At 43.2% G+C, this 25,306-nt stretch overlaps 1 protein-coding gene and 1 pseudogene across 2 annotated transcripts; both read right to left on the bottom strand.

Annotated features, from left to right (window-relative positions):
- Positions 1–8,084: 8,084 nt before the first annotated feature.
- Positions 8,085–9,328, bottom strand: LOC139004094 (tubulin alpha-1C chain pseudogene; annotated as a pseudogene).
- A 176-nt stretch (positions 9,329–9,504) lies between these two features.
- TNFSF10 (TNF superfamily member 10) lies at positions 9,505–21,889 on the bottom strand. Of its 2 annotated transcripts, none has more exons than XM_070406789.1 (5): positions 21,714–21,889; positions 18,296–18,430; positions 15,432–15,474; positions 11,608–11,712; positions 9,505–9,956 (listed from the first exon to the last, which is right to left on the bottom strand). In XM_070406789.1, exons 1-5 carry the CDS (start codon positions 21,843–21,845, stop codon positions 9,517–9,519), a joined length of 855 nt encoding a protein of 284 aa, XP_070262890.1. In that variant the 5' UTR covers positions 21,846–21,889; the 3' UTR covers positions 9,505–9,516. The 2 variants fall into 2 exon arrangements, with proteins under 2 accessions (XP_070262890.1, XP_070262891.1); XM_070406790.1 differs by lacking the exon at positions 21,714–21,889 and adding an exon at positions 18,539–18,806.
- Between the last annotated feature and the right edge of the window lie 3,417 nt (positions 21,890–25,306).

The following is a 25,306-nucleotide window of genomic DNA, read 5'->3' as shown; positions in this document are numbered from 1 at the left end:
AAGGACAAACAGGGTTGTTATATACTGGTAAACAGAATGAAAGATCAAGAAAGCATAATAAATGCAAAGGCCTTCTAAAAGCTGAGGTAAAATTCATGTAAGTATTCTTTCAGTTCTTGAGCATTCACAAAATTTAATTCTATACCATCCCACAAAAAGGAATCAATAAATATGAAATAATCAAAGTCACAGGGAATATGTTATTTTCATTCAATGAAATCAATTTGCAAGTCAATAGAAAAAAATTATTTAGAATTTTCATGTATCTCACAAATTTAAAAAATCTCTGAGATAAACCACAGTTTTAAGAGTAAATCTTTGGGCAGGTTATATAAAATTTAGGACTCATTGATAAAAAAATTATGTGTCAAAATGTATGATAGACAGTTAAAATAATACTTAGAGGAAAGTTACAGAATTGACCTCATTTCCCTAAAAAGTAATACTGAAAACAAATGAGCTAACTATTCAATTCAAGAAGATGGAAAAAGTCATAAAAAAAAATGCAAAGGACAGAAAATATATTCATTAGGGAAGAAACAATGAAATAGAGAATCAAAATAAAAACAATTGGAATGCTTAATAGAACCAAAATTTTGTTCTTTAAAATGACTAATGAATAGAATAACCTGTGACAAAAAAGAAACAAAGCAAAAGGAGAGAAGATGCAAATAAACAAAACAAAATTCTCTGAATCTCAAATGTTAAGTCTAAAGACTTTATGGCATAGTTATGTGCTTAGTGAGGAAAATAAGTTTCATGTTAGGGGTTTTCACCAAGGCCCTCTATATCTAGCTGCTATGGTCTGAATATTTATGCTTCCCCCACTCCCCAGCCCCAAACTCATAGGTGAAATCCTAATCTCCAAAGATGATGGCATTAGGAGGTGGGGCTTTGGGGAGGTGCTTAAATCATGAAGGCAGAGCCTTTATAACAGGCTAAGTGCCTTCAAGAGTCCTCCAGAAGATCCCTGGCCCCTTCCACCATGTGAGGACACACAGGGAAGGCGCCAGATGAACCAGAAAGAGGGTCCTCACAAGAAATTGACCATGTTGGCTCCTTGATCTTAGACTTTTCAACTTGCAGAACTGTGCGATCTAAGTTTTTGTTGTTTATAAGCTACACAGTCTGTGTTGTTTTGTCATAGCAACCAAAATGGGCTTTTGTATAGAAAAAAAGTCCTTAAATTACAAGGCAAGAGGACTATGAAAGCCTACTCTTGGTGGGAGTAAGCAATTACTACAGTTTTTAGTAGCTGAGGATACTAAACATCTTGCAATAAGTTGGACAGCAATACTAGTACATGATCGAGAATTGTTTGCCCAATACACCAGTAGGTTGAGGACAAATTACTGACTTGCCCAGGAGTTTCTCTGTTTGGTTTTTAGTCCACTCTTTTTTTTTTTTTTTCACTGCATCACTGTTGTCATGAAGGAATATAAAATTATAGAAAATAACAATCTTAAGGGAAACAAACACTTGTATAGGTACCTTGCTGAGAAAACAGAACCCCAAATTTACAAATCAGTAATATAAGAGGAAATAAAAGAATTCTTTGCATGCTTGCTCTTATATGCATGACACTTATTTTAAAATGGTACTAACTTAAGAAAATTCTGTTGTGGGTCATTAAACCTCACTCCTTCCCCTTTGCTGCCTTTTGTGATGCAGAATCAGGGCAAAGGGCAGAGAAAGGTAGAATTTGAAATGGGTCTGTAGTGAAAATGTTAAATTTTCTTCAGGAGAGAAAAAGGCCTAGAAGTAGGAGGAAAAGGGAATACAAGGAAGAAAATAAGCTCAAGTTTCCAGAGAAATTTTGTTTTGGGAGTGGGAGCAATGCTCTGAGGGAGCTGAGGAATGGGAGAAATAGCAAAGGAAGAGGATTACAAGAGATGTTGCCATGGGTTGGAGTGAGTTCCCACACAGTATTCTGTGAGAGGTTAGTATAAAGATAGGAATCATTTTTGTTTACTTTTGGCTGTTGGATCAGATTCATTTGAATATGACATAGTGGTTCAGACCTGGTCACAGAGCCCCTGATATAAAATTGGGTAACACATTTTAACTCATAAGGATTCTAAGTGGATAATTATCATCTTCATTTCATAAGTGAGGAACTTAAGGCTTAAAGATGCAGTGTTCTCTACAAATTACTCTGATTATAAATGGTGAAACGAATTTCTAACACAGGTCTATCTGATGTCAATGTATATGCTTGCACATTGTATTATCTGCCTATTTTATATGAGATAATATTAAAGTACTTTGTGTTTGACTAGGACAAGTGTCACAGAAGTAGTTTCTGTTTGTAGCTGAGCCCGTAGAGCTGACGATAATACACTACCCCCACCTTCACCCTAAATCATATTGAAGTGTTCATCTTCACCTGACCCCTTGCTTCTGTTCTGACATACTTCATCCCAGTATTGGCTCAACACTTGAGCTGTGGAATCAGACAAGCCTTAGGGTAAGAACTGGCTCTCAGCTACTAGCTCCGTGACCTCAGTTTCTTCAAAAGTAAATGGATGGTTATCCCTCTCCATACTCATAAGGTTTTTGTGGAGATTAAGTGAACATACAACTAGGAGTACCCAGAATAGAGGAAGTGTTCAATAGATGCTTCCTCCTCCCCTTCCACATTGTTGTTATCTCCCGTCAGTGAAAGGTGTTCCCAACCAGAAGGCTGACCAAGTGCACACAGCACCAAATCCAGGTCACGTCTCACTTCATCCATCATCTGTACCCTTCCTGAAGTAAAAAAAAAAAAAAAAAAAAAAAAAAGTGTATTGCTGGCAGATAGTATAAGGAGCTTGTAGGGAAGGGGGAAATCTACAGAAAGGCCAAGCAAATGATACAGAAACCAAACCAGTGTCACAATACATCCTGAAGATACCAAGATCTCTTCATCTCAGTTCACAGAGCAATCAGGAAAAAATTGAATTTAATAGGTTGAACCAAATTCTTAAGGCACAAAGGAAACTTGCTTTTTAAGGCAGTCTGTGATGGGTCTCTTTTTAAAACAAAGACCCTTTAGCAATCTCTCAAATTTATGTTTCTTAGACTTGGGGGTTTTGTACATCGATTTTTCTCAAAATAGGAAGTGCTTCAACCCCGTTTTCTACTTACGTGTCCATTTTAACTAGTCATTTCCAGTTTCGACGTAGCTATGACTTTGTAGGGGATTTTAAGAATAAATAGGGATTGGAAATGCAAAGTGGGTGTTACTGTCTGAGACACAGAGAGGCTACAACATAACTACTAGAAGTACCTCTGCCTCCTACACCCCAGCCTCTGTGGAGGAACTCTTAAGACCTCAATGAGGTCACATATTTGATCCAAGGCTTTCTGTCTGAAGCCCTGGTTACTTATGGTCCACCCCCCTTCACTTTTGCTTTATCCAAATAGAGAATTTAAAGTCATTTATCCAAATGGCTTTGAGGAATATAAGGGAACCTCGCCACCTGGTGGAAGCTCAAGGTATGTGTAAGGATTGCCTTCCATTATGCTACTCAGGCCTGCCAAGGCACCTCTCAAACTGCTGAGCTAGCCTCTCCTCAAGGGTCCTTGTCTTAAAAAACTCCTTACGGGAGGGAAAATGGCGGAGGCTTAGACGGACGACGTGTTGGTGCTTTGTCCCGGAGCAGATAAGGGCGAGCAGCTGAAACGGGTAACAAACAACCCGAAAAAGCAGAGGAGATTCAGCTGAGAGACAGTCTGCAGCCAGGAAAGACAGAGAACTCCTAGAAAATGGGGATGGTTAGAGATTGAGGCTGAAACCTCCCCCTGGGCGCCAGCTCAGCGGCGAGGCGAGACCGCGCCATCTTGAGTAGCTGTTATCCGCATCCAGAGCAGCGCGACTACATGAACTCAGAGGAGACCTGCTTCCCTCCACGGAAAGGTTAGACCTCCTCAAAGGTGTGGTTTGCAATTCAGGTTGGAGCGAGGAACGCACGCGTGTGTGCGGGGGGAAATCTGCGCCCCCCCAAAATCCACGCCCATAGAGGCCAGCGTGACCCACAAGTGGGGAGGGCTCCTGCAGGGCTGCTGGCAGAAGGTAACACTATAAATAAACCCATAGTTGGACTGGATACAAAGAGGCAACCTCAGATGCTTCTAGGTGGCCAGCTACTTGGTGCCAGGGGCCAGAGTGCGCACAGAGACTCCCCGCAGTTCTGGAAGGTGGAGCCCTGCGAGTTCGCACAGCTTCCCAGGCTCTTGTTTACACACTTCCTCTTAAATCTGTGAGTTTGATTGTTGATCCCAGTGCATGGGATTGCCCAGTTGGGGCAGCTAGTGGAGATTGTAGGGGAAGATTGTTTTTGGGGAGCCTGGGAAACAGAGCTGGGAGTGGCGCCTGGGGAACCAGCTCTGGGCTGGTTCAGGTACAATAGAGAACTCCTGGTCAGAGAGGACTTATAGCCTCGGAGGTCAATCCAGACACACTGCCACCCAGAGGCAGAGCCACGAACTGACTCTTCTGTAAATACAGATAAGGCAGTAAGGGGAACCAATACGGCCTGCCTTAAAATCAGGACTGTGGCTTACAACACGGAGGAACAGTGTATCAGAGGGAAATTCAACATTCTCCTGAATTCCGGGCGTGCCAAAAAGAAGAGTAGAAGATCTGAAGCACCTGCATTACTGCACATTTTTATTTTTATTTTTTTAATTACTTTTTCACCTTTTAACTAAGAAAACGTTTTTTTCTTTTCTTTTTTTTCCCCCCATCACCTGATTTTACCCTTTCAACTACTACATTTTTATTTTTAACTAGTATTATTACCGCTACCATTTTACCATTTTTTAAAGTGTCATTTTATTTTGTCTTTATTTTATTTTGGGACTAATGTTCTCCATTCTGTTTTCATCATTCCTTTAGCAACATTTTTCTCTACCTCAATTTGCCTCTGTGCTAAACCCTCTTCCCCACTTTTTCCCTTTTGTTGTCCTGTTTCTCTTACCCTACTCCAGCTTTAGATTTTCCCTATTCTTTTTACCCCCTGTCAAAATTTCACCCTACTTATATATCCTATGTCCAATCCCCTGCTCTAAATCCTTATACACCTTTCCCTTATCTTCCTTCACTATCCAAATTTTCTTCTTCTTCTTCTTCTTTTCTCTCTCTATTGTTTTATTGTTGTTTGCTTGATTGACGAGTATATTGGGGTTTTTTCTAGGATTGTTTATGAGGGTAGTCTGCTTATTCTTTTTATTTTCCTGCCCCTCCCCCCACGCCCCCCCCACCCCCAGTTATTTCTGTGCTTGTTTTCCCTTGCGTCGCATGATATTATTGGTTGTTTGTAGTTTGTATTCATCTCCAGGAATCTGTTGCTGTAATTTGTTGGTATTAGTGGTGGATCTATAGGAGTTTTCTCCTCATATAAATAGTCTCTTCCCCTTTTATACTTCATTCTCTTTTCTCTCTTACTTTTTTTTTTCTTCCTCTTATTTTTTCCCCTCCCTTTTTCCAATTTCATTTTTGCACTCCTTTTTTTTTTCTTTTTTTCTTTCTCTCTTTTTTCTCTTCTACCTTTTTCTCTTCTTTCCTCCTTATCTCCTAACTCTCTTAGCTCGGGTGGCCACCTTTATTTGGGGTTAGTAATATCGTAAATACATTCGTGTTCAGTGCCTGGTACGTTGTGCCTTATTGTGTTGTATTTTGTGCCTTTAAATCAACACAGCAAATTCAAGCAACAGCAGCCTCCTGATCACCACACGCTCTGCCTGGGGAACAGTTGCTGTGTGTGAAGCCTCCCTCCACCAGCCAGAAGAGCCACCACAGCTGTGAACAGCACCCACCAGAGGCCCTGCTATCAATGGAGGAGCCGCTGCTACCACAACCACCCAAGGAGCAACCACAGCCCGAGAAGCCACTGCCACCCAAGGAAGAACAGATGATTAAAAATTAGTGTATTATCTTATATTTTCTCAAAAATGCCTGGTACTGGCACAAGAACAGACATATAGATCAATGGAATAGAATAGAGACCCCAGAAATCAGCCCCAACCAATATGCTCAATTAATATTTGACAAAGGAGGCAAGAACATACAATGGAGCCAAGATAGTCTCTTCAATAAATGGTGTTGGGAAAATTGGACAGACATATGCAAGAAAATGAAACTAGACCACCAACTTACACCATACACAAGAATAAACTCAAAATGGATAAAGGACTTAAATGTACGACAGGAAACCATAAAAATTCTAGAAGAATACAAAGGCAACAAAATCTCAGACATATTCCAAAGCAATTTCTTCACTGATACAGCTCCTAGGGCAGTTGAAACTAAAGAGAAAATGAACAAATGAGACTACATCAAAATAAAAAGCTTCTGCACAGCAAAAGAAACCATCAACAAAACAACAAGAAAACCCACTGCGTGGGAAAACATATTTGCCAACGTCATATCTGATAAGGGCCTAATCTCCAAAATTTATAGGGAACTCATACAACTTAACAAAAAGAAGATAAACAATCCAATCAAAAATGGGCAAAGGATCTAAATAGATACCTTTCAAAAGAGGACATTCAGAAAGCCAAGAGACATATGAAAACATGCTCAAAGTCACTAATCATCCGAGAGATGCAAATCAAAACAACAATGAGGTACCATCTCACACCTGTCAGACTGGCCATCATCAACAAATCAACAAACGACAAGTGCTGGAGAGGATGTGGAGAAAAAGGAACACTTGTGCACTGCTGGTGGGAATGCAGACTGGTGCAGCCACTATGGAAGACAGTATGGAGTTTCCTCAAAAAGCTGGAAATGGAACTCCCATTTGACCCTGTGATACCACTTCTAGGAATATATCTCAAGAAACCAGAAACACCAATCAGAAAGGATATGTGCACCCATATGTTCATAGCAGCACAATTCACCATAGCTAAGATCTGGAAACAGCCTAAGTGCCCATCAGTAGATGAATGGATTAGAAAACTGTGGTACATCTACACGATGGAATACTATGCTGCTGTAAAAAAAAAGAAGGAACTCTTACCATTTGCAACAGCATGGATGGAACTGGAGAGCATTATGCTAAGTGAAATAAGCCAGTCAATGAAGGAAAAATACCACATGATCTCATTCATGGATAATAAAGACCATTACAAACTTTTGAACAATAATAGATACAGAGGCAGAGCTGCCTCAAACTGATTGTCAAACTGCAGTGGGAAGACCAGAGAGGGTTGGGGGGCAGAAGGGAGGGGAGTAAGAGATCAACCGAAGGACTTGTATGCATGCATATAAGCATAACTTATGGACATAAGACACTGGGGGGTAAGGAAGGGCAGGGGATTGTCAAGGGCGGGTGGTGGGGGAAGGACACATATGTAATACCCTTTGTAATACTTATTATAATATTTTTTTTTAAAGAATAAAAACAAAACTCCTTACTCTGCCCAGATCCATCCTAATAAAACTGAACGAGCAGCGTTTTCCTCTATTCTTCAAGTGAGGTGGTTTCATGGGGCAGAGTCCAATAACAATGGGCCAGAACTCTTCAGATCTTATTTAATTTTCAAAAAGATCCAATATTCAGTACTCATGCCCTTTAGGAAAGAATTAACAGTTGGCCATAAAATTGTCATTCTAAGGTATCCACTTCATAGTTGCCACCTGTATCTTGAGCTTCATCTCTAAAGCAGAGAATGGGACACGTAGGCATCCCTATTTTAAACAAATTATGCAATTGAAATGTTGCATGTGAATTGTAATTTTGAGTTTCTAACCATAATGGTGACCTGATACATTGTTTCCTCAGGGTCTTAATTTATAAATTAGTTTTTGAAATTTAGCTTTCTCAACTTTAGAGACTCTATTCGTGATTTTCAACTGCCTGCCAGTGGATATGTGCCCAGTTAGCTGTAACAGAATCACCTGGGTAAATTACAACACCAACACAAAAGGATTCCTGGGACCCTCTCCAGAGATTCTGATTCAGTAGGTCTGTGGCGAAGCCCAGGCATCAGCATTTCTTTTCTTTAAAAAAATTCTTTATTGTTGAAAGTTTTACATATTTCCCCCCCCCATTGACCTCTCCCCACACATTCCTGCCAGAGCCCCCCCCCCCCCCACACACACACACACATGTCCCCACCCCCCTATTGTCTGTGTCCATTGATTAGGCTCAGACATTGAAAGAGCATCTGGAGATACTCCAGTTGCATGAGGTAGATTCTCAATGAGTAGAAATGAGTGGTGTTCACCAGATTGATAATCTGTGCCGGTGCTGGGTCTGAGGCCACTCAGCAAATGTCCCAGGGTCTGGTTGCCACCTGTTAAGTGCTCACAAACCTTTGTGGTCAGGTAGGATTTCAGGGAGTCATCAGGGTGAGGTCAGCAGAGTTCTTTAGGCCCAAACAGACCAAAATTTGGCTCTGTGAAGGGCTCTGCGCTGCTCGGGCATGAGAGAGAAAAATGTCCCTTGTCCTAGAGCCACACAACTTAGTCTGTCCCAGATGCTACCTGGAGCCAGATCTCAGCAGAGTGGGGTCAACATTCAGGGCTCCATCAAATATCAGGGAAGAAATGGTGCAAAACACAATTTGACTGATGAACCTATTCAGGTCAGTATAGATAGGGTGCTCAATCTCAAGGTTTCTATGATCGATGTCGTAGATGGCCTTGCTATCAACCATGAAGGCACAATCAGAGCCCCAGGTGGTGTGGGTGGTGAGGATGGCGTTGTAGGGCTCAACTATAGCTGTGGAAACCTGTGGGGCTGGGTAGATGGAGAACTCTAGCTTGAACTTCTTGCCATAATTGACAGAAAAATGTTCCATCAGCAGGGAGATGAACCCAGAACCAGTTCCCCCACCCAAGGTGTGGAAAACCAATAATCCCTGAAGACCTGTGCACTGGTCAGTTTCTGAATTCGGTCCAAGACGAGGTTGATGGTTTCCTTGCCAATGGTGTAGCATCCATTGGCATAGGTATTGGCAGCATCTTCCTTGCCTGTGATGAGCTGCTCAGATTGGAAGAGCTGGCAATAAGTACCAGTGCAAACTTCATCAATGACTGTGGGTTCTAGGTCTACAAACACTGACCTGGGCATATGATTGCCAGCACCTCTCACTGAAGAAGGTGTTGAAGAAGTCATCTCCCTCCACTCCCCAGTGTCATGTCGCTTGGCATCTGGTCATCTGGCTGGATGTCATGTTCCAGGTGGTAGAGCTCCCAGCAGGCATTGCCGATCTGGACACTAGCTTGGCCAACGTGGATGGAAATACACTCATGCAGGGTTGTTACTTTGCAGCTGTCTCGGTTGTGTGTTCGATCCCAGACCCTGGATGGGGCGCGTGTAAGAGGTAACCAATCCATGTGTCTCTCTCACATTGATGTTTCTCTCTCTCTCTGTCTCCTTCCCCGACACTCTCTATAAAAAAATCAATGGAAAAATATCCTCAGGTGAGGATAATGTGTTTCCCTGGCTGGATGGCTTGGTTGGTTAGAGCCTCTTCTAAAAATAAACACTTTTGCATGAAGATTAAAACAAAAGTGCAGATCATCTAGCCAATTAAAAAGGCCCCAAAATAACTGGCTTGCTGGTCCATGTCAACCAATTGTGCATTTGTTACAGATACAAAAATTCTGTCATTTTCTTGAAGCTCATATACTCCACCTTGATAGATGGAATAGAGTCCATATTGTGAATCTTTAGACCAACAACTATTCCTAGCACTTTTCATCAGCGGTATAGGTTCAGGATAGTCTGTGACTTTGTAAATATACTGTACCATTTGTTTGTTTTTCTTTCTGATGCCTACTGTTGAATCATTCTCAGGTTCCGGAAATCGAAAGTATGTTTGGGAATAGATATAATAAAACCCTGTTTGATGGATAACTAACTCTCCATTCCTCAGGTGAATATTACTCAACAATGAATGTCCTCTTCTTGATGACTCCCAGGAGGTTATTTTATGGCCCAAAATCTTTTCATCCTTGTCATCTGGAGGAAAGTTAGAGAGAAAGAAAGTTTACAAAAGGGAGTTTGTAGCAAAGCAAGGTGTTTCCAACAGCTGTCGCTAGCTTATTTTTGGTTGGTACTGCAAAGGATTTCAATCAAATATAAAATTTCTTGCTCCTCTAATCTTACAAGGATTCTAAAGTCTAGTCAGTGCGAAACCTGAAGGCTTCTGTATTATTGTGGCCTGTTAGGAGTGCTTTATTTTTCTGTACCTTGTCTGCCACTCATGCCACATCTGCCACACTTAGCTCTGAGAAGTAGCACAGGGGATGATTCACTCAGGGGGCAATCTTTACTCCAGGGCAGAACTTCTGTCCCGAACCCCTACCTCTCTCCTGTGCTGGTGAGCTCAAATGAACAGTATATAGGGAAACTAAGAGAAATGTATCTACTTCCTTCAGCCTAGAGCTCTGAATTTCTTGCTATTCCTTTGGATCGCTTTGGATTCCCTCCTTGGTCTTTCTCAGCAGTCAAAGGCATCATCCAAACTGAAGGCATCTCTAGTCTACAATTAGAGCACAGGTTTGGCAAAGAGATCCCAGATTTAAATAGCTCCAGATCCTCTAAGTCCTAGAGACTGAATGAAAAAAGGTCATGCAAAATATGATATTCCTTTAAACTTTGGGATCATCTTCATGAATGACATAAAATTCAGTTTTTCAAGAGTTTAAAATAATTGTCACATTGGTTGATGAGCAGTAAACAGTAATATGGGAATAATGATCTCACTCATATGCAAAACATGTTAATTATTTATAAAACATAAGTCCAGGAATATGATAGGAAGGCAACTACCTAGAAAAAAAAAACGAGAACAATCAACAAACCCCTCAAAACACCCCAATAATGCTTTCAACCATTTACTGCCTGAAATTTCTTTACCTTGGGACAAAACCTTTCACAATAATGCAAGGGACTTCTTGAGTACTTACAGTACATCAGGCATTTTGCATGTGTTTCTCTTTTATGAGGTAAAGATTGTCTCTACTTTGTATAAAGTTTATCTCTATTTTGTATAAGCAACTGAAGCTTAGTTTGGTTAAGTAATTTGCTCAAGCATATGTCTGGGTAAGGAGGGCTGGGATTCCAACGTGGGTATTTAGACTATAATACCCTTGTACTTAGCTACAGCACTCTGTGGACATCTGCTCTGACAGTTAAAATTAGGTTTAACATATTTGGTTAAACTATGTGAAACCAACACTTGGTAAGTAAAAAATAGTCAAATATTGGCAACTTCCTGCAGTTCAACCAAATATAATGTCACAAGAATACTCAGTGACTCATGGTGAAAGCAAATGATGAATTTAGAACTTTGAAGAAAAAAATTTGATCAAAGTGAGAAAGAGAAATGACTTTAAAGAAGAAAAAAGCAAAAATGGGGGCATGGGAAACTCAACGATAGCATTCTCCCACATTATCATTTCCCTGCGGCCAGTTATGCCAGGGCAGTCATTGAGCTATTCGTCTTATCATCTTGTTTCTGAAGAGAGTCAGGCTGAGATCTGATTCCTGCTGAGCATTTTGTAGATAGCTATATACACATTTTAGGTACAAGTTAAAAGAATAAATTATTTGGAACATAGTCTTCCATTGTCTTCCTTTAAAACCATATATTTGCTGTTTCTCTTACTTGGAACTGGGAATGTGGTCGTGCTTCGACTTTTCCCTGTTACGTGAGCGGCTACCCTCTGAAGTCCTTTTCCAATGACTAGCCGAGGACCATCTTGTTGCTTTTCTAAAAGAGAAACGACAACGTATCATCGGCACTTGTCCAACTACCTCTCACATTGCTGCTCACAGCTGTTGTCAATCAGGCCCTGTGAGCACACTGCGCTTCCAAAGTTGATCCTATGGCTTTTCATAAAAACAGCCTACATTTTACTGTGATGATCAGTGTACTTTAAGTTATGTTTAATTTGAAAAGTACTTTATATGGAAAGAATGAGCAGTAACTTGGCTTATAATTTATCAGCATTTCAGAAGTCATTATGGTGAATATGACAAAGGGAAGATCATTGCCCTTTCCAAAAATTCCCAAACAAACAAAAAACTGTGGACCTGTAATAATTGTGCTGAGTCATTTAAAGTGCACAAATAACCAGGTATTGGCAAATTTCCATTGTGAGTTATATATAGAATGATATCAATTTCATAACCTCTATTTTTTCCTATTTGCTAGCTACTAGTGATTCTTAAAGGAGTAGCAATGGTAACCATGGTCCATAGATGCTATAAGCTGGTATCTAACAGTCATTCCCCTCCCGTCCCCTGACCTCCCTAAAGGAACATGGATTGACATACTGATCACGATAATCAGTACATGAGCATTTAAATCACTGATTCACTACATCTTAACAAACAACTTATTGACCACCATCCAAGTACTTAAAAAATTACAGATTGAACAAACAACTCTTTTAAAAAATCAGTTCAAACTTCCCAAGTATGTGCACATTGGTTTTTAAAACACAAGGCCCTGCACTATATCCTACAGAGGCAACAAAGATTAATGACTGATTACACTGACTGATCCTTAAGGGACTTAAACAGTCTTTGGGGGAAGATGTGAATTAGAAAGTACAAATTTATGTTAGAAAAAGAAATAAAGGGTGATGGCTATTCAGAGGGAAAGATTCCTACTTATTGGGAAGCTGAGGTCAGCCCCTTCCATTCACTTAAACAAACCAAAGTGCCCACCACATCTATGACAGGCACTCTTCCAGGGACAAGAAATAAGAATTATAAACAAACAGGCCCAAGAAAGTGCAAGGATAATGATCTGAACAGGATGAAGATGGGCTGGCTTGGGGTCCAATAGAATGGGAAGAGGCTCAACACAGGGTGCGCACAGCATTCCTGGGACAAAGGCATGAGAGGAATTCAGTTTCAGGTTTGAATGATAAGCCAGAGTATAGAGGATCTGAGTGCCAGCCTAAGAGATTTGGATTTTATAGGGTGTGGGAAGACTGAAAGGTTTTGGTAAGGGAAGTGAAGAGATATGTTTTGTGTTTTAGGTTAATCTATCTCTCAGAGTAAGGTTGGATGGAAAGAAGATGGGAGGGCTGGAGACTGGCAAGTTAATCAGACTATTATACCAGGACTGAGAATAGTAAACCTTAATCTAGGCCAGTAGAAGAGGAAAGTTAGAGGAGGATTCATTTTCCATAGGGGAAAATGAATGGGACATGAGAATCTCTTCTCATTTCTTCTAATTTTGTATTAATTGCTATTTATTCAGGATGGGTGGGCATCTATATGGCACTGAAGACCAATCATGGCATGGAGTTGCATAGTCATTTATATATTATTCTCAGGATGCTCAGCTTTCAAGGTTGATGTGTCCATTTACTTATAACCTCCCTTGTTAAATAATTCATAATGCTTTGCCTGCCCTAGACCTTACCACTTTGTTTTTAAATATTCAGTGACAAAATCCAATTATAAATATCTTGCATTTGAAGTCATTGCAAGGATATGGGAAAGCCAAGCTTTGAAAGCAAATCCTAAAGAGAGGAAATTTCCAACTGGCTATAGCAAACACCTCCCAGGAAGGAAACTTGCAAATATGAATATTTGGGTGTCATGGCTATGTCTTGGTATATTGAGAAGTACATGATTTCTATACTTTATTGGGATGAGTAAAAAAGAATATTTTTCTTCCTATACTGAACATAGTACAAGCACCTACTGCAGACTATGGATCTGGTGTGCCTCATCAGAACAGTTGGGGTGCTCAACACTCTCACTACCACTTTTGCCTTTGGGGAAATGATCAGATGCTCAGACCCTGGGACAAGGTCTTGTCCTCTCTGCCAGGTTGATGTGCTCCAGTATATGTACTCAGGCCTTCATGGCCATTAGTATGTGAAAATGGGGCTATAGTGAACCAGGTGCAAAAAAGTAGTCAATTTACTCCAGTAATTTTATTTATGTATTTATTCAATCAAAAAACATGTATAGAGAATCTTCTATGTAGAAAGAGTTGGCGTTGGTACAATGTTGTACATGCACTACCACTGAATTGTGCTCTTTATTTTATTTATTTATAATATATTTTCATTGATTTCAGAGAGGAAGGGAGAGGAAGAGAGAGATAGAAACATCAACAATGAGAGAGAATCATTGATCTGCTGCCTCCTGCATGCCCCACACTGGGGATCAAGCCCGAAACCCAGGCATGTGCCCTGACCAAGAATCGAACCATGGCCCCCTGATTCATAGGTTGATGCTCAACCCCTGACCAACACCAGCTGAGCTGAATTGTGCTCTGTAAATGGTTGCTTGCTATGTGAATTTCACCTCAATCAAAACACACACACACACACACACACACACAACTTATATGTATATATGCAAAGCCCATGGACACAGACAACAGTGAGGCGAAGGCCTGGTTTTGGGTGTGAGCTGGGTGGAGGTGGGCAAAGGGGAGAAATGGAGGACATTTGTAATACTTTCAACAATAATAGTATATTTTTTAAAAGAACCTTCTATATAGAAAGAGATGGTGTTGGTACAACATTGTAAATGCACTCACTACCATTGAATTGTGCTCTTTAAATGATTAATTGTTTGTTATGTGAATTTTGTTTCAATCAAAATACACACACACTGAAGATGGTACAGACAAGGGCAGGGACCTACTAGGTTTGAGGCACAGGGTTAGGTGCTAGGTTTAGTGAGATGGGAGAAACAGACACATGTTCTGTCTTTGTGAATCTCTGATTTAGTAAGGAATCAGGCACAGAGATAAATATATATATAAATGAACGAGGTAAGTGTGATAGAGATAACAGGGTGCAGGGGAACTTACTTAGAAAGGTGGCCATGGAAGGTCTGACAATTAGGTGATGAGGATGGAGAATGAGATGGAGCCAGTTATATGAACAGCCAGAGACAAAAGAAGCCAGCCTGGGCAACAGCACTGAAGGGAGTGTGGGTCAAGAGAAGGCTGCTGATCATGAACAGGAAGAGAGATGGCTGTAGCATGGGGACCATAGGATGAGAATTGTGGGTGGGTAGGAGGACAGTTGGGAAAGGGATGAGGGAGCGAGGGGTTTCTGTATAAGGAAAAGCATGGAGCCTGTGGTGGTCAGAAGCAGAGGGGATGGGTAACATGGGGCCCTTATTTATCTCACTTTCAGCCAGTTCTAGAAAGGATTTAGATGGCTTATTTGCAACACAGGAGAAGGTTAAAAAATAAATAATTAAAGAATTTGAGGGGAAAGGAAAATCCAGGAAGAGTCAGCTGAAAAGAAGTTCTGGCCATAGGTGGGCCACAGGGTTGGTTCTGAGCTTTCTAGCTCTCAATGCAAAAAGGGAAATAGAATCAATAGCTTGAGCGGCTGATCAGAGGTAGGATGTGTGAATGGAGCAGAAAGAAAGAGGATGGAGAGGCCTTCACCCTGCCATGAAGTGGAGAGTAGAAAGTTAAAATAACAACAAAAAATATACCTGAAACTGTAGAAATGGTTTCCTCATAGGTTCCCAAACTTATCTGCAATGGTATTGAATAAAGATTGTTAATTTCCCTAAAATTTTAAAACTGACTCTAGATTGTCTAAGGCTCTTTGTACTGATGTCTAACAGGAAATTTCTACGTAAGATGACAATGTAGGAAGCAGGGCAAATATTGAAGCAGCCATCCCCATGTGGTGATCAAAGAATGGTCCTCTGTGTGGGAAACTTCTGTTTCTGGATAAAGTCTTTGAAAGTCCACACCTGGAGCAGCACAGGAGGAAGGAGCCACCTGCCAAGTTAGGTCAGCCAAGTCCTCCCCAGACCTCTTCGTGGCTGGCAGTTGTGGCAGGGCAGACATGTCACCTCATTTTCTCTATGGTGTGTGAGTGTGCATGGGGCTTTGAGTGATTGGACAGCCCCAAGCCTCTCTCTCTGGGTGCCCACAGACAACCACAGCTCATCAAGGTGTGACCTGGCCACACCATGTCCTGCTCTCATTTCTGAGAATGTGGCTGAGGCATTCTTAACATAAAGATATTTTACCAAGTTCCCATATCTTTACTAAAAATCTAGCATCACCCTCTTTGTACTAACCAGTGGGAAAAAACTGTGAGAAAGAGCAAACACTGAGCCTTTCTATGAATTAAACAGGTCTTGTCTTGGCTCATCCACAGCTTCTAAATTCCCCTCCATTTGATTCTGTCACCAGGGGGTTTTGCCCATCACTGCCCTCCTTTCCCGTCACTGTTGTTAATTTGGCAACTACCAGAAACTCCCTTCCCCTGTACTCCCATCCCAAATCAGAAGCTCTCTGCTTCTGCGTCTGCCTCAAGCCCTGATTCCAGGAGATCAGGGGACTGCCTGAAGTCCAATGGGCACTGGTACAGGCAGGGAAAGCGAGAGGTGGCCTTAGCAATTCTCTCTCTCTCTCTCTCTCTCTCTCTCTCTCTCTCTCTCTCTCCCTGTCATTCTGGGACAGAAGGGAAAGAAGAAGGAGGATCAGCAGGAAGAAGAGAGGGTAATTCCTACAGTGTGGGAGGCAAAGTACAATAATAACTACAGTATGACCTGGTTTCAAATATGTCAATTGTTAGCTCTGGAAAATTTTTCTCAAGTCACTTAACTGATGTAAACTTTAACTTCTTCATCTGTTTTAAAAAAGAGGAAGAAGATAATGATTTCTTCCTCATAGAGCTATTGTGAGAATTAAAGGAAATGATATATGTAATGGGTATAAGATGTTCACTGGAAATAGTCTGTTTAATTAATGGTCCCTGGAAAAAATGGGACATGCTTTCCCCCTGCACTCTTACCCACCCCTCTGTGACCCTCCCACCTTCCTCCAGTCTAGCTGGGGGCAGGGCATGAGTATGGGAGAGCAAGAATAGCAGGAAACCCATCCCCACTTCTCTTATCTCCCCACTTCCAGCCCCAGCATCCAGCCCCTCTTCTCAGTCCCCAAACCTGTGAGTTTACCACCCCCTTTACCCCCAGGTCTGTGGAGTCCCATTCCTAGATTCCTCAGGATCCTTCCCCAATCCTGGGCCTTTCCTGGTCCTTGTCACTTGGAGTGCTGAAGTCACAGCTGCTCATGCGTGCAGTGGGTGCCCTGCCCAGGCCACACCTCCAGGGCGGCCACCATACAGCTGTTTGCAGAACTCCCAGGTGGACATCTAATAATCTCATTTCTCATAGAAATAGCATCATAAGCCCTAGCCGGTTTGGCTCAGTGGATAGAGTGTCAGCCCTCAGACTGAAGTGTCCTGGGTCCAATACCTGGGTTGTAGACTCAATCCCCAGCCCTGGTTGGGGGATGTGCAGGAGGCAAGCAATTGATGTGTCTCTCTCACATCAAAGTTTCTCTCTGTCTCCCCCTCCCTTCCACTCCCTAAAAATCAGTGGAAAAATATCCTCGGGTGAGGATTAACAACAACAACAAAAACAAACCCAAAAAACAAAAAATAGCATTGTGGGTAATGCCTGAGCTCTATGGGGAGGACTGTTGAGGTTTATAAATCAGATCCCTAACTGCCAACAAAACACTGGTTCTATGAGAAACCAGGCTGAGCACCACATCCTGGTTCTCAGTAAAACACTTCCTCCTTCTATGCTGGGAATGTCCCCAGGATTTTTTTAAACAATCGAGGTGTTTACTTCCTTACAAAGTATTTTCATATCTGTGTTCTCCTCTGACTTTTCCAAGTTTGAAAGTAAATATTACTAAATGCTTTCTTGCCAAGAAGGAAAAGCCCAAGAGAAGAGGCCTAATTTTACAAGTCACATAGCTCAAAGTAAAATTACATAACAATTATGAAATAACCTGTTAGTTAACATAATGGTTCTGCCAGAGATCCTGTTTTAGCAACTTCCATAGAAAATACTATAATTTGTCATTTGCTAACTGCATATTGAGATATCAACTTCAACTTCTCAAAGTATCTCTCTTCCCTATCCCTTTCCTCTTTGAGATCAACATGTGGGAAGAATATAAAAGACCATAATTGGCCTCTTTCATAATCTGAGTAAAAAAAACAACACACCCCTCATTGTTGCCTGACCTTGAACACATTGCTCTGTCTGTGCCTCAGTTTCCACAATGTGAGATACAAAGGTTAGGCTGAATGGGGAGACTGTCTAGAGCAGAAGCATGAACTTTAGACCGGGAGTTGACTAAGGCCCACTGTTTGGTGCTCTTCTGCCTTTCTGCAGTTCTATGAATTTAGGGAAAATCACTTAAGCACTCCGGGCCTCAGTTTCCCCTTTTGCAAAATGAACAGTCTGGATGTGATGATCTTAAATATTCCCTCTCCCCCGACCTTCTATGCAAAGCTGGCGAAGTCACCCAAGAGTCCACCTACCTTTCTAACAAACTGTCGAAGCTGCCACTTTACTTGCCAGCAGGGATTGTTCAAATTCTCATCATTGAAGTCCCAAGAGTTGTCATCTTCCTTTAAGAAGCAAGCAATGCTCGTTTTGAAGTACTTGTCCTGCATCTAGGACGAGATGGAATATAACACAATATTATGCGCAAGTGCTTTTTTGTATTTGTTCATTTAGAAGTAAAACTACAGAAACTGATGAGAGATTCAGAGAATTGGCACCTTGGATAAGCTCATGGCTTGGAATTAAAGTAGGCCTGCTGCCGTTTGTCCTTTGAATAAAAGTAAGCTGTTGGATATGGTGGAAACATCATGGGTGTGGGCCAGGCATCCTGAGTCACAATGCCCTTGACTGGCCCTGCCATCAATTAGTTGTGTGTCCCTCAACAAATGTCTGCTTCTCTTCTGTGTCTGTTCTTCCTCTGAGATTTGAGCTGGTTCACTATGGTGATCTTGAGGTCCTGTTCAGTTCTGACACAGTGTGGATCCTGTTCTAAAGGTGGCAACTCACCTAGATACAAAGTGGGCAGTAGAGTGTGTTTAAATGTAAGGATGCTAAATAAAAAGGTAGCCAAATCATTCGGGGGCCAGCTCATGTTCTGTTTCTTGATCCGAGCTTTGGCTGTCTGAGCAGACTCTACTTGTGATTTCTACTCTCCTTGGATGATCAAGTGTGATCCCATTGCCACTAAAAATCTGAATGCTGCCTCATTAAATATCCACACTAGCTAGGGATTTATTAACCTGCAGAGACTTGAAGATTTATTACCTCTTCCTGACTGGGAATAAACATTTAGAGAGCCAGATCATTGTTATCAAGTCCTTGCTTGATGTTATACACAGACGCCCTTACATGCTCGCACGCACACTAGCATGCACATGTTCATGAATCCCTAACCATGCAGAGTGCTTGAGGCTGATACTGATCTTACAAAAACAGGAAACACAAGATTTGCATGGGGGGTTTTTGGTTTCAGTTCTTGGTTTCTTATTGCCTGGTTTTATTTTTAACTATTGAGGTTAAAAAGGTTATTTTCCAGCACAATGGCCTTTTTGTTTTTTCCTGCTACTTGAACTTAGGCACACTCCAGAGCATGAAGGAAGGATCACACTTAAGGATAACCGGCTTACTCCAAATCAAAATGACTGAACTGTCTATGAGAGGTTCCAGCCAGAGTCATGCAGTCCTGTACTCAGCCAAAGTACCCTGTGAACATTTGACCAAGGTCCTTCAAGTGCAAAAACATAAACCTGAGTTAATTCATTCCTCCACACACTCTGGCATAGGGCATTCATTTGCTTTTAAATGTTTATTTTCTTTCTTCCTTCATTTAATCACAAGAGTAAAACATTCTCCTGGGCAATGTCGTGGAGGTGACCGCTGGGGCCCCCTGAGCTGACAATGGAATTAGACTCATCTTTGCCCCTGCCCACCCTGCACATTTCTATTGTAGACTTCCATTTGCATCTGCATTTATGTGGAAGCTGAAAAGCCTTTTCAAAGAAGAAACTCAATCGCATGTGATTTAGAAATATGAGAACTTGGCCAGGCACTGCTCCAATGAAACTAAAAACAAAACAAACAAACAACAACAACAACAAAAAACAGGCTCACAAACGTCTATTAATTTGTTGGGTTAAAAGATGTGTGTGACACAGAAGGGAGAGAGCAATTTTAACTCTTGCTTCCCAGCAGTTGGAAGCTTCAGAGCATGGGAGGCTGGGCCAAGGGCAGAAAGGCTGAGCTGAGAGCTGCTTGGGAGCGGGAAACAATGTTATCTCTAAAAGGAAGTGGAGTTTGAAAGGGCTGGATACGGGGCAGGGGACAGAAGCAGAGGTCAGCTGCTGACAGTGCCTCTGGACATCCTCTGGAAATTTTTCAGAAAAACTTTGTTTGGGAGGGAGAACCTGGAAAAGTGAGGAAGGTCCTAGGTATCTATGGCAGGGAAGTTGACAAGCTAATGTGGTGCTATTGTTACCTCAAATTCAATGAGGCCTAGGGACATTGAGGACACACAGGCACCCTAGAAAATATAGAGAAGTAAGGAACACTTTTCTAAAAGCAAAAACAAACTACAAAGAAAAAAAAAAGCCCCACCCAAACCGTCCAACCCCACGTCCTAGTTAAAGCTTTTCATGATCTCTTTTTTGTTTACAGGGTTGAGATCAGACTGTGTAGGGGCAGTTTTATGTAGGGTTGTTTCTCTTAAGACTCTGTAAAAATGACATATTCTTTAAGTCTGTGTGAAAGTGGATATATGGATAGCATAGATATTTTTATAACATTCACTGTAGAAAATTTATAAAATGTAAAAAAATAAAAAGGGAAAAAGCACCCTACCACAATCCTACCATCTAAAGATCACAATAGCCAACATTTTGGTGTTTCTCCTTTTAGATATTTTTATGCATAAATATATATTTCTGAGAACAGAAACCCAGAAAGAAAACCCCTATCACCTTCCCCATCCCCATGTGTTTCTACAGACCTTGTTCTGCCACCTGGACCCATGGGGAAGGGGGTACTGTAGTATTTTCAAAAATGAGTAATGACACCTCCTTCCCACCTCATGATTTTCAGATCTACATCTCAGGCTTGGACTGATGATTCTCTCTCTTTCCTCTTGCTAATCATATGTGCACTGGGAGCCTGCTCTTCTGTTCCAGAAGCCCTTGGTTCTGTGAAATGGGTTTGCATGACTGCTGCTGGTGGCACTGTCTAGGCAAGGACTAGACAGTATCCTTGGCAGGGCTTGAGTCAGCAGGGTAGACTCCTTTGCTGGCTCAGAGATTTTGAGGTGGCAGTACTGACCCTCTCTGCTGCCCAGACATTAGTCTCTGACAATCATTTGCTGTAACCCATCCTGGTCTCTAGTCTCCTCCATAAAATGTGGGTGTTCAAAGTTCCTTCCAACTCACAGTTTTTGATAATATACAATTAGTCAAAATATATATAAGAAGCTAAGAAGTTGAGTTGGTTTATTTTTTATCAATTTCGCATTTATAGTTCCAAATGTTTTATATAGTTGAGAAATGCACAAATTAAAATGGCACTGTTTGTTTTTTTTTTCTCTCTGTCAAATGCACCTGGATTTGTACCTGAACCATCCACAGGCATCAAATGGCAGTTTTATTTTCAATTATTTTAGGATGAGCAGTAAAATGTGAGCTCAGCTTATAACCACTGCATTACAGACTTAGGCAGAATGCTAGTCCTTTATAGTCTCACTATTATCAACACACAAATGCAACAGAAATAAAACCAAAACATCTCTCAGGCAGCGAAAGGAAACATTCACTATAAAGTTTTCAAAGAGGAGCAAGTAGAGAGGCAAAGGAGAGGCAGTTAACCTGAGGGTGCTGACAGCTGCCGGGAGTACATATGCATTATACTGACCTGCTGCAGCTCACTGGTGAAGTACATGTAAGCCATGGCCACGCAGACACACTGCAGGAACACTGTGAAGGTCAGGATCAGCCAGCACCTCAGCCCAGGACTGGACTTCTCTGGGGCCATTATTGCAGTCATGGTCTGTCCACAACACACCACAAGGCAACAGTAACTTATTCAGGGTTGCACTAGAAATTATACACAGGGTGAGGAAGCCAGGATCGGGGTGGAGCTCTTCAGTGAAACGAAACTGAAACATGCTGGGGCAGTCCGGCAGGCTTGGCTAAGTGGTTGAGCATTTACCACAATCCAGGAGATCACAATTTGATTCCAGATCAGGGCACATGCCCAGGTTGTGGGCTCCATCCCCAGTGTGGGGTGTCCAAGAGGCAGACTATTGACGATTCTCTCTCATCATTGATGTTTCTCTCTCTTTCTCTCCCTTTCCCTTCCTCTCTGAAATCAAGAAATATGTATTTCATAAAATAAAATAAAACAAAACATGCTGGGGCAGCCAGAGGAAACAACAGGGGATATACTTTAAAATATACTTTTAAAGTTGATAGGGAATTTTTTTACTGGAACCTGGATTCTTTGTCTGCCAGAGTCGAAGAATGAATCCATGGACAGAGAATAGTATAGAAAAGTTGGAGATTTATTGAAAAACAAGTACAGACTCCCATGTGGGGAGAGGGAAAGAGTCCCACAGTATGGACTTCCACATGGGGAGGGGTGGGGAGCGGGGAAGGGTGCCACTGAGTTCTTTTTCCCTTTGGCTTATAAAGGCTACAGATCCTGGTGCCTTGATATCCCCTCTGATCGATCACTATTCCCTTAGACTGGTTACTATAGTGACTTATGACTCCTAAGGCCCTCCTCCCTCACTGTCCTCCTATTCCCTCTGGGATTTCTTCCTCCTTCTTTATCCTATACTAGAGGCCCAGTTCACGAAATTCATGCATGGAGAGGAGGGGGGTGTCCCTCAACCCAGCCTTCACCCTCTCCAATCTGGGATATCCCTCTCACAATCTGGGACTGCTGGCTCCCAACCACTCAACTGCCTGCCTGCCTGATTGCCCATAACCGCTTCTGCCTGCCAGCTTGATTACCACCTAACTGCTCCCCTGCCAGCTTGATCACCACCTAACCACTCCCCTGCCAGACTGATCAACACCTAACTGCTCCCCTGCCAGCCCGGTCGCCCCCAACTGCCCCCCTGCAGGCCTGGTCACCCCTAACTTCCCTCCCCTGCTGACTTGATCACCCACAACTGCCCTCCCCTGCTGGCCATCTTTAGGTGGCCATCTTGTGCCCACTTGAGGGGTAGCCATCTTTTGTGCGAGGGTGTAAAGGTCAATTTGCATATTACCACTTTGTTATATAGGATAATAAAGTGCTAATATGCAAATTGACCATCACACCCTCACAAGATGGCTGCCTAGGAGGCGGAGCTTTTGACACTGACTGGCATAGAAACTGACCAATCAGAACCAAATCTGGCTGAACTTTGAGGAGCCAATGGCTACCTAGGAGGCAGAGCTTTTGATGCTGACTGGCATAGAAACCAACCAATCAGAACCAAATCTGGGTGAACTGCGAAGGCAGAACCTAAGGTGGGGGCTGAGGAGGGGTTTTAAGGGCAACAGCTGTTTGGTGTAAGGTGTAAGAAAGCAGTTCAATTTTTTAATGACCACTTTGGCAGTATAGTGCATATGGCTGGCTATCAGTCCAGATATAGGGATTATGTGTTTTTGTCTGCCAAGAGCATCTCCTCCTGCTGAAAAAGGCTCCCCCCTCCCCCACATTTAAGCAATCCTATCCTATATAATCTATCTATACTAATAGAAGAGTAATATGCTAATTAAACTGGATCCACTGGCCATCTTCCGGATGTCTGACTTCCTTCCGGACAAAGCCATGGTGGTGGGGGCTGAGGCAGAGGCAGTTAGGGGCGATCAGGCCAGCAGGGGAGGGCAGTGGGGGCAACTAGGCCAGCAGGGGAGGGCAGTTTGGGGTGATATCAGGCTCAGGCAGGCAGACAGAGAGGTTAGGTGTGATCAGGCAGGCAGGCAGAGGGGTTAGGGGCTATCAGGCAGGCAGGCAGGCAGGTGAGCAGTTAGGAGCCAGTGGTCCCAGATTGTGAGAGGGATGTCCAACTGCTGGTTTAGGCCAGTCTGCTGCACCAGACCTCGCCACTGGCCTGGCTGCCCGCATCCACGCCACCAAGGTGCTTCTGTACTATGCGCTCCCATCACCCAGCCCCATTAGCCATCTTCTCCAGAAGTTCGACCAGCGGTCATGCCATTGCGGGAGCCCAGAGCTCAGTCACCCCTTGCCACAGCCACTGCCACAGCCACTGCCACAGCCACCTGTCCTTGGCCCAGGGTCGGTGCAGTGACTTCTTGCAGAAGACCAGCAACAACTCATTCACCATCCACCCTTGGGACCTGCACCACTGGTCGGGCATTCGCCCACTCCACAATGGGCCCCCGGCCCCCAGAGTTCCTGGCAGGCACTGCCATGGCATCGCGGGCTCCAGCCTTGGGCCGGGCAAGTACAAGCCAAAGTTGGAGTTGGGGGAGCCTCCCACCCACCAGCCCCAGGACCCCAGTGCCACTCCAGCCTCATCCCTGGCTTTGACCAGTGTCAGCCCTGACAGTGCCACTCCCAGCCAGCACCACTGGGTCTCCTCGGCCACCAGTGCCAACAACTCCTTCGAGATATGGCCGGCCTCCAAGCCAGATATGAACACGATTCCCAGGGGGACCTGCAGGCCGGGGCTCTGCCCAGTCTCTGTGTGAACTCCCACAACTCCTTCATGTTCATCCCCAAGGGCAAGGCTACCGGGGCCCCTCTGCCCCAAGGGAGGCAGCCTGTGATGCACACTGACCACCAGGGGACAGACGCTCAACACAGGAGCTTCCCCTGGTGGTCAGTGCACTCCCACAGCCAACCTCCGGCAGCCCCTTTCCCCCCCACTGGCTTGCCCCCCAATCAGTCCCAATGGGGGTCCAGCCAGCCAACCTCCTGCGGTCCCTCCCCCACACCAGCCAACCTCCCACAGTCCCTCCCTTCGCTACCCCCCAAGCCCTGCTGGCTCCTCCGATTGACCCCGACGGGGGGGTCGGCCGCTCAACCTCCCATGGCCCCTGCCCCCGCCCCTGCCAGCCAGCCAACTTCCCGTAACCTCCCCCCCTCCCCCCCGCTGGCTAACCTCCCACAGCACCCCCCCTCAGCTGGCCAACCTCCCATGGCCCCTTCCCCCAGCCAGCCAACCTCCCGCAGTCTGCCCCCTCAATAGGCCTCGATTGCCCACCAGGCTGAGGGACCTCACCCATGCACAAATTCATGCACTGGGCCTCTAGTAGGCTACATAAAGCACAGACATCATCTATATGAGATGTCAGATGCTATTACTACAACCAGTGACACCACTGTTTCTGGAAACTGACCATAGTGATTAACTAGTCAAAACCCATAGAATGGAAATGCTCTGCCTGTTTCCACTTCACAACATTTCATGATTCATGGTTAGATTCTGATTTATGTGGTTGATGCACTTGCTTGGAAAGCCTAGATCATAACCCACCCTTAACTTT

The sequence above is a fragment of the Myotis yumanensis genome, unplaced genomic scaffold (assembly GCF_028538775.1).
Source record: "Myotis yumanensis isolate MYYU_CA2020_CCGP unplaced genomic scaffold, mMyoYum1.0.hap1 SCAF_2, whole genome shotgun sequence".
NCBI lineage: Eukaryota > Metazoa > Chordata > Mammalia > Chiroptera > Vespertilionidae > Myotis > Myotis yumanensis.
The sequence above is the reverse complement of the archived record's forward strand: the minus strand, read 5'-3'. Positions and strand labels throughout refer to the sequence as shown.

Coding starts and splice junctions, on each gene's coding strand:
- TNFSF10 (XM_070406789.1), bottom strand. CDS start 21,845: ATGACTGCAATAATGGCCCCAGAGAAGTCCAGTCCTGGGCTGAGGTGC. Junction 18,431..21,713: donor TCACCAGTGAGCTGCAGCAG/GTCAGTATAATG, acceptor ATCTCGTCCTAG/ATGCAGGACAAGTACTTCAA. Junction 15,475..18,295: donor TTCGACAGTTTGTTAGAAAG/GTAGGTGGACTC, acceptor ATACCATTGCAG/ATAAGTTTGGGAACCTATGA.